A 17,631-nucleotide genomic window follows, 5' to 3' on the forward strand; every position below is an offset into this window, starting at 1 on the left:
TTATAGAGTGAAATCATGGTAATTTTCATTTACTCTTTTTAACATTATAGGAATAAAATAGCTAAAGTTAAAATATTTAAATTTAAAAAAAAAGATATTTTTCTGATCAATCAGTGTAACACAACAGGATGCCAGGAACATCAGGTTTCAATCTACTTATTATTGGCTTAGTCTTTCTCCAACAAGAGTTCTGGAAAATTTGTAATATTGCATTTCAGGATATAGTCACTCTACACAATAGATAAATGAAAAATGTTTTTTTTTGTGAGTCAAAGACTTTTTTGGAGATTTTTTTGCATCTTCTTCTTACCCGGCTTCAGTGGATCATTGTAAAAGACAGGCTATTGGGTGAGGTGATGTCATGTAAAGAATCAATTCTGTTATGATCTACTGATTTGAGTGGCAGCAGGCTATGAAAGACTGATCAAGGAACCATGGCTTGTTCTTTGAACCTCTGTCTAAGGTGAAAATTCCCATAGGATATCCCAAAGTTAGCATTCTGAATTCAGATTTTAGCAAAATAGGCATCTATATCTGAGCTATATCACTGTTGCCAAACCTGGGTTTTGGTAGGCTCAGGAGAGGAATATTCTGCAGTGGCATCCCTGTTATTCTGCCAAAAATCTGGACCACAGCCATAGTGCTTCTGCAGCATCTGGTAATTTAGTCTGATGCAGCAGGTTGAACGATCTTTGTTGGAAAATGTTTGCTCAGAGCACTGGTTACTTCTCTTCAGAATTAGTACATCTACCCAATAGTGGCAAACATCCAAAAATTCTCCTGTGTGAAATCTTGTAAGTAGCTGGAGTTGGGCAGAGAAGCCAGGAGAGCAAGGGTGTTTATATCATGGCATTCAGTATCAACCCTCCAAAGCAGCTGGTGGGTTGAATGTGTAGGTTTGCTGTTGAGTATATCCATTCAAAGACACAGTAGAGCCTACCTGACGCTTGAGCTTAGTTTTCGAGACTCCCATCATCATCTTCACGTTAAATCCTCTGTTTTCTACCTGAGAAGATCAAAAAGCACATCTGTTTTATTTTAAAGGAGACAAAAAAATCAACGAATTTAAAATTATTACATGATAAGGAATTTGAAAAAGTATAAAATATAAAATTTATTTTACACTCTACTGAAAAGATTCCATTTACTATTTTCTTTCCTTAGATGTTGTCTTTCTCCTTTCCCATAGGATCAAAATAAATCTTTGTTTGGATTTCTCTTTTAATAAATTAGTGAATGTTTTTTCCAATCCATAGTTAAGATTTGACCATAAATTCGGGGTTAAAGAACAACCTGAAGCCTTATGGTTAATCCAGGGATACAGAACAAAGCTCGTCTAAACATTTAACCTGCCATAGTGGTCCATGCAACGTCGGAAACATTAATTTCACTGGTCGGTGGGCCACTGGCAGAGCTATTTGCAGACAACTTTGTCAGGCTCCTCCGTGTCCGTGCACGACGCAGCAGCACCACTCGGTGGCTTCAGGCAGCTCCGCTTTGTCCATCCCCCAACATCAAGCTTGAGCCAAAATCCACTGAGCATTCGGGAAAGTCCGACTTCAGTGCACTTCGGGTGAAATAGTTAGCAGGGTGGATGGGTGATTGGTCTGACATAATTCCAACGGGGTTTTTTAGGAAGGACAGAAGAAAGAAAAAGGAATTTACAAAATGCGAATGCAAACTTTCATGATTTTCAATTGTTATATACGAAATTTTATTATATAAATCAGCTTGGATTTCACCACAACATTTTGGAAATGTGTGGATCGTTCTTAGTTAAGAACCCTCCACCCTTCTAAAAGAAAAAAAAAAAAAAGGAGAAAAAAAATAACAACAAAAAAGCTCTCTAATCTCTTTTTCATATCCTTTGTAGAGTTTGATGAAACTCTGTGATAACCAGAGACTTAACAATAAAATGCAATGGAGCATCTTCTAAAAACCATTTTCAGCCATAAATATACAGTACTGACCTTGAAAAATGATTTAAACAAAATTTTCTTGCAGTTGTTTTCTAGGCTCTGTTGCATCCATTCCTCTTATGGGAAGCAAACTGTTATCAAGCTCAAATTAATTATTTTTATTCTTCTAATTTCAGGTTGGGAAGTAGATAACTTGGGGCAAACCCATACAGGTAAGAACCAGTTTTGTTCACTACCTCCTGTGACATCTGTTCTCAGAAATTTCATGTAGACCACATGATATCAGATTATCAAAAAGTTATTTGTGTATCAAGCATTATGAGAATGAATAAACATAGTTCATTGTGACACGCTGATAAAAAGTAAACATGAAAATCTGATACATTTCTAGAAATCACCGTGATCTGACCTAAACCCACAACTTTAAACTGTCTTACTTAAAACCAATTAATTGCTTTTTGTCACAAAATCACAGAGTCACAGAAGGGTAGGGGTTCGAAGGGACCTCTGGGAATCATCTAGTCCAAGCCCGCTGCCGAAGCAGGGTCACCTAGAACAGGATGCACAGGACCGCGGCCAGGCGGGTCTTGAATATCTCCAGAGAAGGAGACTCCACAACCTCCCTGGGCAGTCTGTTCCAGTGCTCTGTCACCCTCAGAGTAAAGAAGTTCTTCCTCATGTTCAGCTGAAACTTCCTCTGCTTCAGTTTGTGCCCATTGCCCCTTGTCCTATCGCTCGGCACCACAGAAAAGAGTCTGGTCCCCTCCTCTTAACACCCACCCTTCAGATATTTATAAGCATTTATAAGGTCTCCTCTCAGCCTTCTCTTCTTCAGGCTGAACAAGCCCAGCTCCCTCAGCCTCTCCTCATAGGAGAGATGCTCCAGTCCCCTCATCATCCTTGTAGCCCTCCGCTGGACTCTCTCCAGTAGCTCCTCATCTTTCTTGAACTGGGGAGCCCAGAACTGGACAGCGTACTCCAGATGGGGCCTCACTAGGGCAGAGCAGAGGAGGAGGAGAACCTCCCTCGACCTGCTGGCCACAGTCTTCTTAATGGACCACAGGATCCCACTGGCCTTCTTGGGAACTAGGGTACACTGCTGGTTCATGGTTAACTTCTTGTCCCCCAGCACTCCCAGGTCCCTCTCCGCAGAGCTGCTCTCCAGCAGGTCAGCCCTGAGCCTGTACTGGTGCCTGGGGTTGTTTCTTCCCAGGTGCAGGACCCTGTACTTGCTCATGTTTAACTTCATCGGGTTCTTCTCCGCCCAACTCTCCAGCCTGTCCAGGTCTCACTAGATGGCAGAAGAGGCTTCCGGTGTATCCACCACTCCTCCCAGTTTTGTGTCATCAGCAAACTTGCTGAGGGTACACTCCGTCCCTTCATCCAGATCACTGATGAATAAGTTAAACAAGACTGGACTGAGTACGACCCCTACGGAACCCCATTAGCTACAGGCCTCCAACTAGACTCAGCACCACTGATGACAGCCCTCTGAGCTCTGCCATTCAGCCAGTTCTCAATCCACCTCACCGACCACTCATCCAGCCCATACTTCCTGAGCTTCCCTAGGAGGATATCATGGGAGACTGTGTCGAAAGCCTTGCTGAAGTCAAGGTAGACAACATCCACTGCTCTCCCCTCCTCTACCCAGCCAGTCATGCCATCATAGAAAGCTATCAGATTGGTCAGGCATGATTTCCCCTTGGTGAATCCATGTTGACTACTCTTGATAACCTTCTTTTCCTCCACTTGCTTAGACATGACATCCAGGATGAGCTGCTCCATCATCTTTCCCGGATGGAGGTGAGGCTGACTGGCCTTTAGTTCCCTGGGTCCTCCTTCTTGCCCTTTTTAAAGATTGGAGTGACATCATCTTTCCTCCAGTCCTCAGGCACCTCTCCTGTCCTCCAGGACCTCTCAGAGATGATGGAGAGTGGCTCAGCAATGACATCTGCCAGCTCCCTCAGCACTCGTGGGTGCATCCCATTGGGGCCCATGGATTTGTGGGTGTCCAGTTTGCTTAAATGATCTCTAATCCAATCATCCTTGAGAAAGGGATGGTCCGCCCTTCTCCAGGCTTTCTCTCTTACAGCCAGGGACTGGGATTCCTGAGGCCCAGCCTTAGCAGTGACGACTGAAGCAAAGAAGGCATTCAGTAGCTCTGCCTTCTCTGTATCCTCCATCACCAGCGCACCCACTTCATTCATCTGTGGCCCCACATTTTCCTAGTCTTCCGTTTGCTGCTGATGTACTTGAAGCCCTTCTTGTTGTCTTTGACACTCCTTGCCAAATTTAATTACAGGTGGACCTAATGGTCATTGATGGATGGAAACAATTTTTTCATGAATTATGTGAAAACTGACAATACTCCAATATCTATGAATAATTCATTTAAATTTCTAAAGATACAATATCTTACTTTTACATTTTTACGATAAAATTGGTCCTAATTTGATTGTATGTGTTTTTAGCTATCTGCTCACTGCTTGCAGCAGCAATTTTTTAATTTTATAGGTTCACCTTTAATTTAAACTCACAAGTAAAACCACATTTTACCGATCCAAACAAATGAAAGTCACTTGGTTTGTATTCACTGATTTCTGCAAAGACCTGGTTAGGTCTTAATAAAAAACACAATCAAAACAATTTCATACCAAATTTCCACTTTTGTAGGTGATTATGACCTGCTGGAAAGCACAGCCCAGTCTCCCCTAGGTAAGAAGCAAACCCGTGGAATGTTTCTCTTTTTACTTTAACTCTTTTAAAAAGGAAGTGCCAAGCTTTTTCTCCTGCCATTTAGGTATTATTTTCTAATCAGTTCTAATTATGGTGACACATTTTCTGGTGCATTACTTTTAGCAGTATTAAAAAATTTATTCCTCCACTATTGAGCCTTATAATCTAGTGAGCATGTCATTATATATTATATCTACCTGCTTAACAGTAATTACTAAATGGTGTTAAGGAAAGTCAACACTGTGATTCAGTGGTTATTTTCCACAGAAAACTAGGGATAAATGTGCAAGACTAATTTAACAAAGTTTGACAAGTAATGCAATGTTCTTAACTGAGTGCTGTGATTAAATAGATATATTCTGCTGCATGGATGGCAAATAGATTCTCTAAACATAAGGTCACTGCTAGTGTTATCAGCCACTTGACTAAACTGCTCTCAGAATGCGAAGCAGCACAACCTTAATAAAAAAACCACACTGGAAATTTCCATCAATTTTGGTCAAGGTACAGCTCAGACGTCAAAAGCTGTAATAGTTTGATAAATGGAAACTTCTGTTGTGCTGGAGAAGAATAAGTGCAACCAGCAGCCCATCTCTAACTTTCAGCCAGGTCACAGAGCTCTGGCAAGAGTAATGGTGCTTAAAAACAAGCACCAAGGGGGTCATCCCACCTTAGGCAACCTCAGCAACAACGTGAGGGTCAAGAGACACCTTCCTCTTCTACCTCCAGCCCTTGTTTCCTGATGCAGTTTAAAGCCTTTGGACTGTGTCTGTGAAAGTTATTTAAGAGGTAGTCCTTATATGAGATTAGCCAAATAATTAGGGTAAAAAGAGAGAAAAAGGACAAGTTTTGAGCATACTTGAAAACATTTGCTTTAGAATAAGGTTACAAACTGGGACTGGAACAAGTAACAGGCAGAGGAATGTAAGATGCTCTGAAATAGGTTTGAAATTGTCAACTGAAACTACACAGGGCACCCGGAGGTGTAAATAAACTCATTGCTATGAAGACAGAGATGTGGAAGAGATTCCCACTCCATCTTTCCTTTGTTTTCCTACAGACCTTTCTCACAAAGTCACTAGCAGATCAGAGCCTAGGCTTGTAGATAAATGAGTGGGATACATGATATCTGACTGTGGGAGAAATATTCAGCTGCCTCACCATAGACATTTAATGGCTATTTTACATATCCTACAGTATCCTGCCTGGCTTCCAGCAGCTGCTCTGAAAAATCTTGTTAGCCTTGTGTTTTCTTGCCAGTCCCATGTGTGTGCCTCAGATACAGATCATCTTCAGTAGCACAAAGTGCCTACCTATATATATATCAGCTCTGGACTTAATCTTTAGCGATCTGAAGTGTAAATGTCTACATCGTAACTCTATTCTCTAGATGCTTTTCAGAATCAATGGAGAGAAATGTACCTTTACCTGACCCTTGGTTTAGGTACCCACTTGAGAATGAGATCTTTGGTGGCCTGGAGGCACTGACTATACTGGTTAAATATTTTTTGCTCTCTAATGACCAGCTGTAGTAGTAGACATCCATAGGTGCCTGTTGTAGAACTGGGTCATTAAAGATGTCATCAAATTTGCAAGATGCCATGGAAGTCTTCAACAGATAACCAGACAAATAGTACCCCCAGTAGCACTGTGAGTTTTTCTTTGGTCATGTTGCAAGGGGAGGGAGCATATGTCCTGTGGTTTGCTTCAGCAATGTCACATTTCCAACTGTACTTGACATAGGGGACATCAGCAGAAACTGCACTGAAGATGGCTGGTCTGAACCTTTTCCTCATTATTATGATGCCTGCGGCTTTGATGAAAATGAAACAGAGTCCGATAACCAGGTGGGAATTAATCTCATAACTGAAAACAGATGAAGGGGGGGAGCAGCAGGTTGCTTTTTGCCCTGCCTCTGGTCGTGTTCTGATTTGATGCTGATTAGAATGAAACAATCAGATATTTATGGGCATAAAAATGTGAGAAGCAAGATTTTAATCCTTCCTAGCCCTGTACAGAATACTTCCAGAATATGAGTGTTTGCTGTTGATACAGAATGTAGCTTCTAGAAGCATGGGCTAGACCCCAGTTCTTCCCCTATTGACTAAAGAATCCCTTATCCAACTGCTTTTTTTTTTGTACAGATACATGCACAGTGGTCAAAGAAATCTAGACAGCCTTTGTTAGCTCGCTGACAAACAGGCTTCACAGTATGCATACCCAAGGGTACGCCTTACATAGAGCAACCCTCTAATATACAGTGAGATATCAGGGGAACCAAGAGGAGAAAACAACCAGTCTGTTCAAGAGACAAATCCTGCCTATGGTTCCCCCTGCACGTTGACAGGATAAAGAAGGTGTGACCGTAGGTGAACCATTTAACCATGTTTTCTTTGCCTCCCAAGGATTACTACTATCTGTCTGTGAAGGCTCTGTACACAGTGGGATACAGCACTTCTCTTGTTTCTCTCACCACCGCCATGGTTATCCTGTGTCGTTTCAGGTGAGTCAGGACATGAGCAGTGAGCTGTTCAGTCACTGGAGGAAAGAGGCTGGAGCTCATCCGCCCAAATCAATGTTTAAGCTTTTATCTCACCAGAGGTAGAAGAAGAGGGAGACAACCCTTTAACAGAGTTATTGCCCCAGCTTCAACACACTCCAGCAGTCACATTTCAGTAGACTGTAGATACACATGCAGAAGCTGTGGGTGTATTTTATGCAACTGCAGTAGCTGCATTGGACTGGGTCTGCTTTATGATACCCTACATACTTTTACAGGACAATCCCCAGAACCTCCTTTTGGTCAGGTTTAGGGTCAGTGTTATCCACAGTCTTAACTTTCAGATGTTGCTGTTCTTATCACCAAGACATGAGGAGCTCTAGGCATGCATACAGCTAGGGCTAGTGTGCTATTTCCATGAAAGAAGTCTTTTTTTCTTTTTCTTCTTTTCCTCTCCCTTGCTCTTTCCTCTATAGGAAGCTTCACTGCACTAGAAATTTTATCCACATGAACCTCTTTGTTTCATTCATCCTACGTGCAATATCTGTATTCATTAAAGATGGGGTTCTTTATGCTGAACAGGATGGCAACCACTGTTTTATCTCAACGGTAAGTAAAACCAAAGCCAAAGCCTTTTGCTTTACATTTTTCAGCATGAGATAATAAAAAACAGTGAGGCAGGCAGCAGTCTGTTTTGTATCATAGACTGAGAAGCTATTGGGAGAGAAGTAAATTGGTGGTAAACTTCCCTCCAGGTTCACAGCAAAATTGTGGGAGTTATTGTCCTATGAAGTCATCAGTGTCTAGCAATCCATCCTTTAGGACAAATCTACAAGTTTTGGTTTCTGACTCTACTCAGATTATTTCTCTGTTTCACAGATCTGCACAGGGATAGGTGGGAAGAGAACAGACACAGGAAATTTCCTTCATCTGAAGGTCTGGTTCTTCTCCAGAGCCTTATTTGTTCTGAACGTCAGGCAGAGTCTGCGTAGAGAGGGTGACCATTCAGACACAGAAAATACCCCTGGCAGTCACGCTCTCAAAAAAATCATGGGAGCTAAACAGGTGTAGGTCTCCAAAATGTGTGGTTTCATGAAAAGCAGTCTCTTTCACAGGTGCACTTAGCTACATATTACATGTAAACCCCAATTCCTTTAACATTTAAGGCTAGAATTTGATTTGATAAATCAGCTCACCAGACATAATTATGATGGATTTACAGTGAGTTCCCAAACTGAGATCTCTTTTATCTATCCAGTTATGAACTAAATTTGCTATGAGTCACTTCCACAAGGAAAGTGCAGCTGTGTAGATTCTTAGTCAACCTTTTCTTTCCCATTGGAATTAGTTTTTGCTTTTAATTCTTCTTCCTGATAAAACTGAAGCCATGTTAGGTCTGTAGTTTGTTCACACCACATGTCTAATAATGGCATCTGCCTCTGTTTTGAAACACTTGAAGCATAAAACACATTAAAATCAACCATCTAATGACCAGCTCTTCGGGCCTGGTAGAGCTTCCATGAAGAAACTCAAGATCTGATGGTTTAAACGTATCGGTTGTGGTTTTGTCCCAGAGGATGGAGCGCAAGTGCGAACCAGTCAAAATTGTCAGCCTTCCATTGCCCCAGGCAGGAGCTTCTAATTCATACATTGATTCTGCTCTAATTTGTTGAGAAGTCCTACCTGCATAGGACTAATGATGTCTCACTGGGATGCAACACTGGAAAGACAAGCCAGTCCTACTCTCACAGAGTCAGTGTAGAGTTCAGTTTCCACCTAAGGCTTTTATCATAGAATCATTTAGGTTGGAAAAGACTTTTAAGGTCATCAAGTCCAAACGTGACCCTAACACTGAGAAGTCCACCACTGAACAATGTCCCTAAACATCAACTCTACTCGCCTTTTAAATATGACCAGGTATGGTGACCCAACCACTTCCCTGGGCAGCCTGGTCCAATGCCTGACCACTCTTTCAGCAAAGAATTTTTTCCTAATATCCAGTCTAAACTTCCCCTGGCACAACTTGAGGCCATTGCCTCTTGTCCCATCACTTGCTGCTTAAGAGAAGAGACTGACAGCCACCTCCCTACAACCTCCTTTCAGGTAGCTGCAGAGAGTGCTAATGTCTCCCCTGAGCCTCCTTTTCTCCAGACTAAACAACTGCAGTTCCTTCTTTCTTTTTTCTTTTTTTAATTCATCTGCTGCTTTTGAAATGAATGAAATGAATGAAAGCTTCTATCATTTTTACAGTAAATCACTCTGCTTTCTTTGCACTTATGCTTACTTTCATTTTCTGTCCCTGAGTGACAATACCTGCAAAGTGCAAGGAAGTACAGTTCTCAACTGCGCACAGAAGGGTGCATCCTTTCTGATCCCACTCTCAGGGCTTTCCACAATTGTCCTGCCATTTCACATCCTTCCTTAGGTTTTTCAGTATACAACTGGATTCTTTTCTTGTCTGCACTCAGTTCTTGGAAGGGGGCTTAAGTCTAGCAATTAGCGTCCATTGATGATGTGAATTCCCACTAACGCGCAAGATGTTCTCAAGCTGTCTGCAGATGCTTGTCGACTACCTCCCACTGGTAAAATTGGCTACCTGCCCTTTCAAGCTTCGTTCTCTAAGTGGCACCTCACATTTTTCTCATGCTTTTAAAATTTTGCTATTAAAAGTAGAAAATACGAGTCCCAGCTGTGATCCTTTCCCCTAAGAGATTTGGAGAGGTTGAAAGCATATTCTCTATTTATTAGGCAGAAAGAACATGGAAATAACTTTGTTATTCTTGATTCTCTGCAGGTGGAATGCAAAGCAGTGATGGTGTTTTTTCACTACTGTGTCATGTCCAACTACTTCTGGCTTTTCATTGAGGGATTGTACCTTTTCACTTTATTGGTAGAAACCTTTTTCCCAGAGAGGAGATATTTCTACTGGTACACTATTATTGGCTGGGGTATGTGACATTTCCTGTCTAAAATGTGTCTCAGTGTACAAGACAACTCCACGAACCATCTAATATATCCACATACAGTTTTAAAGTACAGTTTTAGTCTTTGTACAGAAATTCAATGGCAGACCAAACCTTGTTGTGCTTTTTTTGTCTGAACAGAGTTGAACTGAAATCTGGAGGTCACCACATCTCCTGTAGAGATGCAGTCCACAACTGAGAACTGCATTCTACAAGATATGATCTCAATGCCAGCTTCTTCAGCTTAAACAAATCTGCAATTCTAAGTTTAGTCGATTTTCTAAGACTTGATTTGTAGCTTTCTTCCAGATAATAGCTAAATTGAAAGCATATCCAAAGGGTATCCACATATGCTCCTCCAAAGTGAATGGTAAATGGAAACTTCGAATGGGCAGAAACAAAATTTGTTTCAGAAAGGCCAGTTGTACCATGATAACCAGTGTGATCATTTTTATTTTTGGCCTTCTGGAGATAAATTGATTCCTGCAGCATGTTAATTCAAACAGTTCTTTGCTGAGGCTTTTGTGCAGGAGTCAGATGATGAATGCAGAAGATTAATTTTAAATGTACCCTAAGAAGGTTAAGCTCAATTTTTTATACTGCAAGCAACATAATTCTGAAATCATCTGGAAATAATCCTGTATATTTATGTGTAAAGTGTACATACAAATCACATGCCTTGAACTATTCTCCTTTGAAGAATACATCCTCATGTAACCTGAACCTTCAAGTAACCCACAGCTGGTTTTGTTTTTTCCCTCCTGAAGCAGCTGTATATACATAAAAAATCTCAGCTCCTGGGAAAGACTCCCTACAATAGGAGCAAAGGTATAGAGAAGAAAGCAGAGAATAAATGATCAGAAATAATCTACGGCACATAAAGGTTGTTGGAAAAGAAAGTTTTGGAAAACGATACTCAAAGTTCCCCTTGTACTATCCACAGATGTAGAAACACCTTACAGCTGAGATATAGCACTTTTTTTGAAGAGAACTTAGGGGTTCTGTACATGGAAATGTAACATTTATAAAAGAAAACAATGTGTAAATCTTTGCAATCTGAACATAAGATGGAGGTTGGGTTCCTTTAATTAAGTTTGCACAAATTCTTATATGCAGTTTTGCCTGAATGTGAGACTATTGCAACATAGCACATTAACTGAATATTCTTATTTTAAATCAGTCTCTGTAATGAAAGAACGTCCTAGAAGGATTCATTCAGTAACACAACCTCAAAATATTTGGTCTTGAGTTGAATACCATAAATAATATCTATCTGTTCAGTTTTTCAATATCACCTCATATTCAAAGCAGTATTGATAACATCCATTAATAATGCTAAGGGAATCTCCAAACATGGATGGTTTTGTTTTTGGTTTGTTTTTTTTAAATACAATATTTTCTCAGCTCCTGTATACTTTAACTTGAATAGCAGTTCTCTTGGCCTGGTAGGAGCAACTGGCACTTCACAAGAACAGAAGCACTTCCAGACTCTGGATGCAAGTCACGTAGGGCAAAAGCATCCGCTCATCTCAGAGTTGGTGGGGAGCGAGTCGTATTGAAGCATCAATAAACAAGAGCTCAGCATTCTGCAGCATCTGGATGTTTATCCATTTCTTAAAATGTGCTGAGCACATCAGTGTCCTCATTTGATTAATGAGAAGTACGTATAGCTGTGTCCATACAGACAATTTTTTCCTCTTAAATATGCAGTATGTGTTAAGTTCTCTGGATAGACTGCTGTCTTCCTGAGAGCTCTCCTAATGATGCTTCTCACTCAGGGCAGAAATACAGTCAGCAAGAATAGCTCTCCTCTCAGCTTGTGAGGCTTGTCTGTTTTCTAATGTTGCTCAGAAGCTGAAAAGAAGGTGATGAAGATGTACGCATCATTTGATGTAAAGAAAAGTATTGTGAATGTACGTATATTCACATAGCAGAAGGTTCAAAACTCCAAGCTGATTGGAATTGTGCTTTCTGAACTATATTTTTATGATACATTTAGTCTAACTCTGCCTTCCCTCCCATGTTTCAGGCTTGGAACACTAGTCTCACCATCAAAATTTATACAGGGCATATCAGTGCAAACCAGATAACATGTCAGACCTATGACTGATATTGAAAGATTACTTTTATTATTGTGCGTCAGTGAAGTGCACAAAGATCTCAATGTTTTCTAGGTATTCTCATGTAAGAAAAGCAGACTTCATTTTAAATTAAATATGCATGATTTCTTCTCCCCCAAGCCTGTCATTTTATTTCTTTTTATCATTTTCCTTTCAAATATTTCTGTGTGTACTTTTTTAAAGGAGGAGGGCTTCATCAGTCATCGAGGTCTAACAGGGATATTTTTATTTCTGAGAGCAGGAGTATGAGATTTGACAGAGACTCACTTAAGTGGATTCAGTCAAATGACTAATTAATGTGACATCAACACAGCTTTGCAAAATGTATGAAACATAATTGTTCCTGACAATTTATGACAGTGTCTCGTTCACTGCTGCAAGCTGGGGTTAGCAAGGCCCTTATTTTGTTTGCTTTTTAGCACTTTATCTTTCCAGTGGTGTCTGAATAGATGCAGGCAGTTTCCTAGTCAAAGATTTTATTTGTCATAAAATGTAGATCCAACTTACCCAGAGTTTTCTTACAAGATTGCTTAATTTTATAAAAATATTTCCACTGAATAACAGTACTTTTAAAGTTTTCAGAAGGGAAAATAAATCCAGGTTTCTCAGTGGATTCTTGCTGTTTTGATTTAATTTATCTTTGACAGGCATTTTTTCAAGATTCAAGAAATGTCTGAAATAGAAATTAAATTCTTCCTCCCAATATTCTCTTTTGGGGGGTTGTGGTTTTTTTTTTTCCCCATGAAAAAAAATTGAATATTCCTGTGAGTAATGGAATACCATCCACACTCTACTGGTTTATTTTGGTTGAATAAGTAAAGGAAAATCAGCTACTTACATGATAACAGAGAAAATGCAATATATGCAAAACATTTACAACAAAATCACGTCATACGAAGAATATAACAATGCCATTACAGCTCAGCATCTGCCACTCTTTAATTATTACACAATTACAGTAGCTTTAGAGATGGAAGATATGTTGCTGCTTTTATTTTGTACAGACTTTGTGTTACTGTTAATGCAACAAGATGCAGTACAACAACTTTGAGCAATAATGACCCAAAACAACATCATTCTTTCCTGTTATCAGCTTTGCTTCTCCAATCCCACCAAGACTAACCAATCCTCTGACTGAAACAGATGTTTCTAGAGCTCTGAATGAACGTAATGAATCACATTGTCTCACGCATGAGTGCTATTAGGAAATAAAAACTTGGTGAAGCAGTTGCAAAAAGTGCTCACTACTGAGTACTACATGTGTCTAGACTGCTAATGATACCACCATCTTCTCTTCTGCAGGTACCCCAACAATATGTGTCACTGTCTGGGCAGTGCTGAGACTTCACTTTGATGATACTGGGTAGGTATCACTGTGTGGGAAATCATTTCACGTGCATTCAGCACAATGACAAGGATAAAACAGAAATCTAGATTTATATATAGAATTATATAGAATATACAGAAATATAGAAAAGTCAGAGGACATGACTAATTTCTCCTTCCATTTCTGACAATGATTAGGGTAAGCAAGTAGTTTAGGTCTAGTGTTCAACCTCGAGTGTTTTCCTGTTCAGCTGCATAAACAGCCATAGTTTGATGTTTATGTCCATATTTTGCTGATGAATTCATAAAAGAAGATGTAGGCATCTAGCCTGTAAAGATGAAGCCGAGCCTGTGACCCTCCGTTCCCTGCTCTGTTAATTAGTAGAGTCCAGGATATGGTTTATCTCATCTTAAAAGAACTATCAGGTGACTCACACCTGTGATTGTCTTCTCTCCAACTGATTACAAAGGAGGACAAAGGTGATGAGCTCAGCTGTAGAAACTGTTGCAAATATTTATGATGTGATGAGTGAAATCTGCACAAGGGGTTGCTGAGATTTGATTTACAATGGCAATTAGGAGTTTAGTTTCCCTTGGAGGGTTTTTTCCACAAATCTGCTGGGGGAGATGAGTAGAGGTGAGACAGAAATCCACGACTTGTATTATGTGCAGCAAAAAAAAGAGAAAATGGAATAATTTCAGAAAAAATTCAAGACTGGGTTGCAGACTATTGGTCTCTTTCGGTAGGGGAAAATCCTGCAAATATCCTGTAGAGGACCAGAAGGAAAGCCCACTCCTGGATATGGTCCTGCACATCTCAGTAGTCAGTACACTGACTGATCTGATAGAGCATCAGGCATAGCTGGTAGGAATGAATATGTATGTACACCCTGAAAATAAAAACTTGGCAATGTTTTTTCATGACAACTTTGTTTGAAATTGGTAAAATGTTAGACAAATGCTGGGAATGAGGGAAACTGAATAAAGTTTGGAAAATCCAGCAGTGGTTCTTTGAAAGGCGTCATTGTGTACCCAAGTCCCATTTCCGAGAGATTTAGGCTTCTGTTTTAATTTTGTCTTATGCTAGAGATACCTGGATCCATAATTTGCACAAGACTCACTATTCTGTCAGGTTTTCTTCATCCTTCTTCTTTCACTCTGTTTTAGGAAAGCACATCAAGCCCTTCCTTCCTCCACTGGGGATGCCAGTGCTTTGACCCAATGTTCTATTTTGAAGTTAAGACAAATTAAATCATTTATTTCCACTCAAAACAAGCCAGAAACCCCTGTTGTGTCATTACTGTGATCACAACACTGGTCCTAAATGTGCTAATCTCTCTTAGGAGTCCAAGTAGTCCTTGTATTTTGTGGGAAGGGAGAAGGTCTCACAGAAGGACAAAGAAGAAGGAAAAAAAAAAAACTTTCCTTTCTTTTAGGTAGAGAAGCTATTTGGCATGCAAGACATTTAGAGAGATTCTAGCTGAGCGTCTCAGTGGTTACTTTTCAAAAATCAGCAAGCATTGTTCTGGGGGTGGGGGAGAAGCCAGCATAAGCCTGAAAACATTGCAGAAATTTCTGAAGTGGGAAACCACAGTCACAAAGGCATGGACTAAAATACAGACTCCAAGACTGTGTCTCCTCCTGCTTGCTGCTTATAAAACTGGCAGAGCTCCCTTGACTTCATCTCCCGATTCGCATCACTGTAAGTGACAGGTTTGTGGAGAAAAATGCAACTGTCTGTTTATCCAGAGCTGTGCTACTGAATTAAATGGAGTAGTTCCAGATGTCTACCAGACATATAACAGAGATCAGATTGTAACCTTTCAAAATGGAAATCACATCCCTCCCCCAGCCCACTGGCTCCCTTCCCTTCATCCATCCTGAAGAAGAGTGCTGTGTGTCTGACTTCCACTATAGCAATACATTTGAAAGAAATTAGGGAGCTTGTTTACACAGTACAACTTGTTGGCTGGTATTACAGACTGTTCTGTTGTTCATTGCTTTTTTTTTTCCTTCTGGTCTTGTTCATCTGAGGAGAAGATGGTATTTCTTCCACCGCACTCATCCTATAGATGTCACAGGGACTGGACAAAAAAAGTCCTTGAGAAAACCTTTGTGTGAGCTTAATCTGATTCATTGTTGACATCTACAAGGTAGATACTAGAAATTGAGCTTGCTGGGGACACATCCTGTAAAAGAAGAGGAATAGGTCTAAGGAGAACAGGCATTTGTAGGGGATGATGTATTGCCCCAGAGTACACATTTAAACGTATATCAGGGCATGAAAAAATAAAAAACCTCCAAGTGTCTCTTTGTCCCAACCGGAGTCCGGGATAATTAGTTGGGCTGTAGATGTCTTGAATATATATGACTCAAAATAGAGCAGGTATGTTCCGTCCCCTGTAATTTCTCATTTCTACGCAGACAAATTGCCATACATCAAAGCCTATTTATACAGCTAGATTAATAGTAGAATTTGTCCACTTTCTTCCAGCATTGGTCAACTCTCTAAAGAATTTCAGGACAGATTCAACATGCATCTCAAAGAGGCTGAGCTCTGCAAATAGTGGGTAATTTTCAGAAGAGGACACCTAATTTACAAATGTAGACAAAGAATTTAAAAGATAATCAGTGATTTTACATGCTTTTGTTTTATGGTGTACAATTGTTGACAACTGAAAAGAGACTGATTTCCAGACTGTGGGTGGGTGAGGAGTTACCTCTGAACATTTGTCCCCTTTCAAATATTTTAAGTTGGGCATCCAAAGTGAGGTAACGCAGAAATGTTACTTAACATTTGAAATCTCACCCAACCGTCCCATAGATTTTGGGGGATTTTAAATTTCTAGGCTTTGTAGACAGAAGAAATAATACGTAAATTAGTGTGAATTTGACATCCCAGCCCTAAATTTTCTCTTTACTCACTAGCTCTACCACAAATATCCTTATTGCTGGTTTTATGGGAATCCAGTAAAATAGCGTTCAACTGAAACAGAATAAACATTGTTCAACTGAAAATATAAATTCAGCTGAAATTTCTAAACCAGACATCCCTTGGTTGCTTGGGATGCACTTTGATGACAGAATTTTAGTTCTGACTCCTCACAATTGCACATGTATATAGTTTCATTTAAAGTCAAGATTTTCACTTTTCCTCCAGATGCTACCAGTCTACCATTTAAATGACACAGAAGTTGCATTAAGCTCTCATAAGATCAGCAGTGTTTTATTCCTGTATGCTCTTTCAAATTGCTTCTTGGCATCTGACAAATGTGCCATGACAACCACTGCTGGGACTTTTGGCTGTTGTCCCAGTGGGAGGGAAACCCTCCTTCTCAAAACTGCAGGTACAAAATAGTCATTTTTCTATAATTTTATGTTTTCCAGAGGGAAGCATGAGAGGAAGAAAGCAGAGACAAATAAAAGACATTTTTTAACTGACAATCAAATTCTTAATGACTTAAAATGGTGTAGCGGGGGTGGTGTGGCAGAGGAAATAAGATTTTTTCCATTATTATTGTTTTTTTAGCTTTAAAAGTATATGTTAAAGTTAAAATCCCTTATGTTATGTTAAAGTTAAAACCCCTTATGTATATGGGTCCTGTGAATAGCTTTCTCTACAAATGAATGTCCAAATGCATCTATATGGAATAAACTTCAGCAAAATCCTTTGGTGAGTCTGGAGGAAGATTTTAAATGCTGAGGTAGAAAAGTAATTTAATTTATGATCACTCACTACCAACAGCTTAAAAAAGGACCTGACCCAACTGTTGTCCAGTACTTCAACCTTCTTAGATGACTGTGTAATAGATATGTGTACGAATCCTCATGTCAGGATCTGGATCCAAAATTCATATCTCTTTACCCTGGAAAAGTAACTGACACATCAAACTTTTGCATAACAGTGTCTTACCCTTTGAGGTATCCCTGCCTTTTTTTCCCTTCTCCTGCGATGTTAGCTTAAAGGGACAATTTCACAGATGTACTGTCTGCAGACACAGAGATGTGCATAGAGGCATTTTCCACAATGGATGAAATGTTTAGAAAGAGGTGCCACTGAAATTGCC

General features: G+C 40.0%; 1 protein-coding gene across 18 annotated transcripts in view; it reads left to right on the forward strand.

Annotated features, from left to right (window-relative positions):
- The window catches only part of ADCYAP1R1 (ADCYAP receptor type I), a 144,888-nt gene that overhangs the window by 97,277 nt on the left and 29,980 nt on the right, over positions 1-17,631 (forward strand). For 11 of the 18 annotated variants that reach the window (XM_075419854.1, XM_075419861.1, XM_075419860.1 and 8 more), the window contains exons 5-12: positions 2,096-2,131; positions 4,593-4,634; positions 6,399-6,502; positions 7,061-7,158; positions 7,632-7,764; positions 9,950-10,103; positions 13,541-13,601; positions 16,059-16,130. In XM_075419854.1, coding sequence (XP_075275969.1) covers positions 2,096-2,131; positions 4,593-4,634; positions 6,399-6,502; positions 7,061-7,158; positions 7,632-7,764; positions 9,950-10,103; positions 13,541-13,601; positions 16,059-16,130 — 700 coding nt within the window. The remainder of the gene's footprint in view (positions 1-2,095; positions 2,132-4,592; positions 4,635-6,398; positions 6,503-7,060; positions 7,159-7,631; positions 7,765-9,949; positions 10,104-13,540; positions 13,602-16,058; positions 16,131-17,631) is intronic. The other 7 variants (XM_075419865.1, XM_075419866.1, XM_075419869.1 and 4 more) reach the window with 2 other exon arrangements.

The sequence above is a fragment of the Opisthocomus hoazin genome, chromosome 4, assembly GCF_030867145.1.
Source record: "Opisthocomus hoazin isolate bOpiHoa1 chromosome 4, bOpiHoa1.hap1, whole genome shotgun sequence".
NCBI lineage: Eukaryota > Metazoa > Chordata > Aves > Opisthocomiformes > Opisthocomidae > Opisthocomus > Opisthocomus hoazin.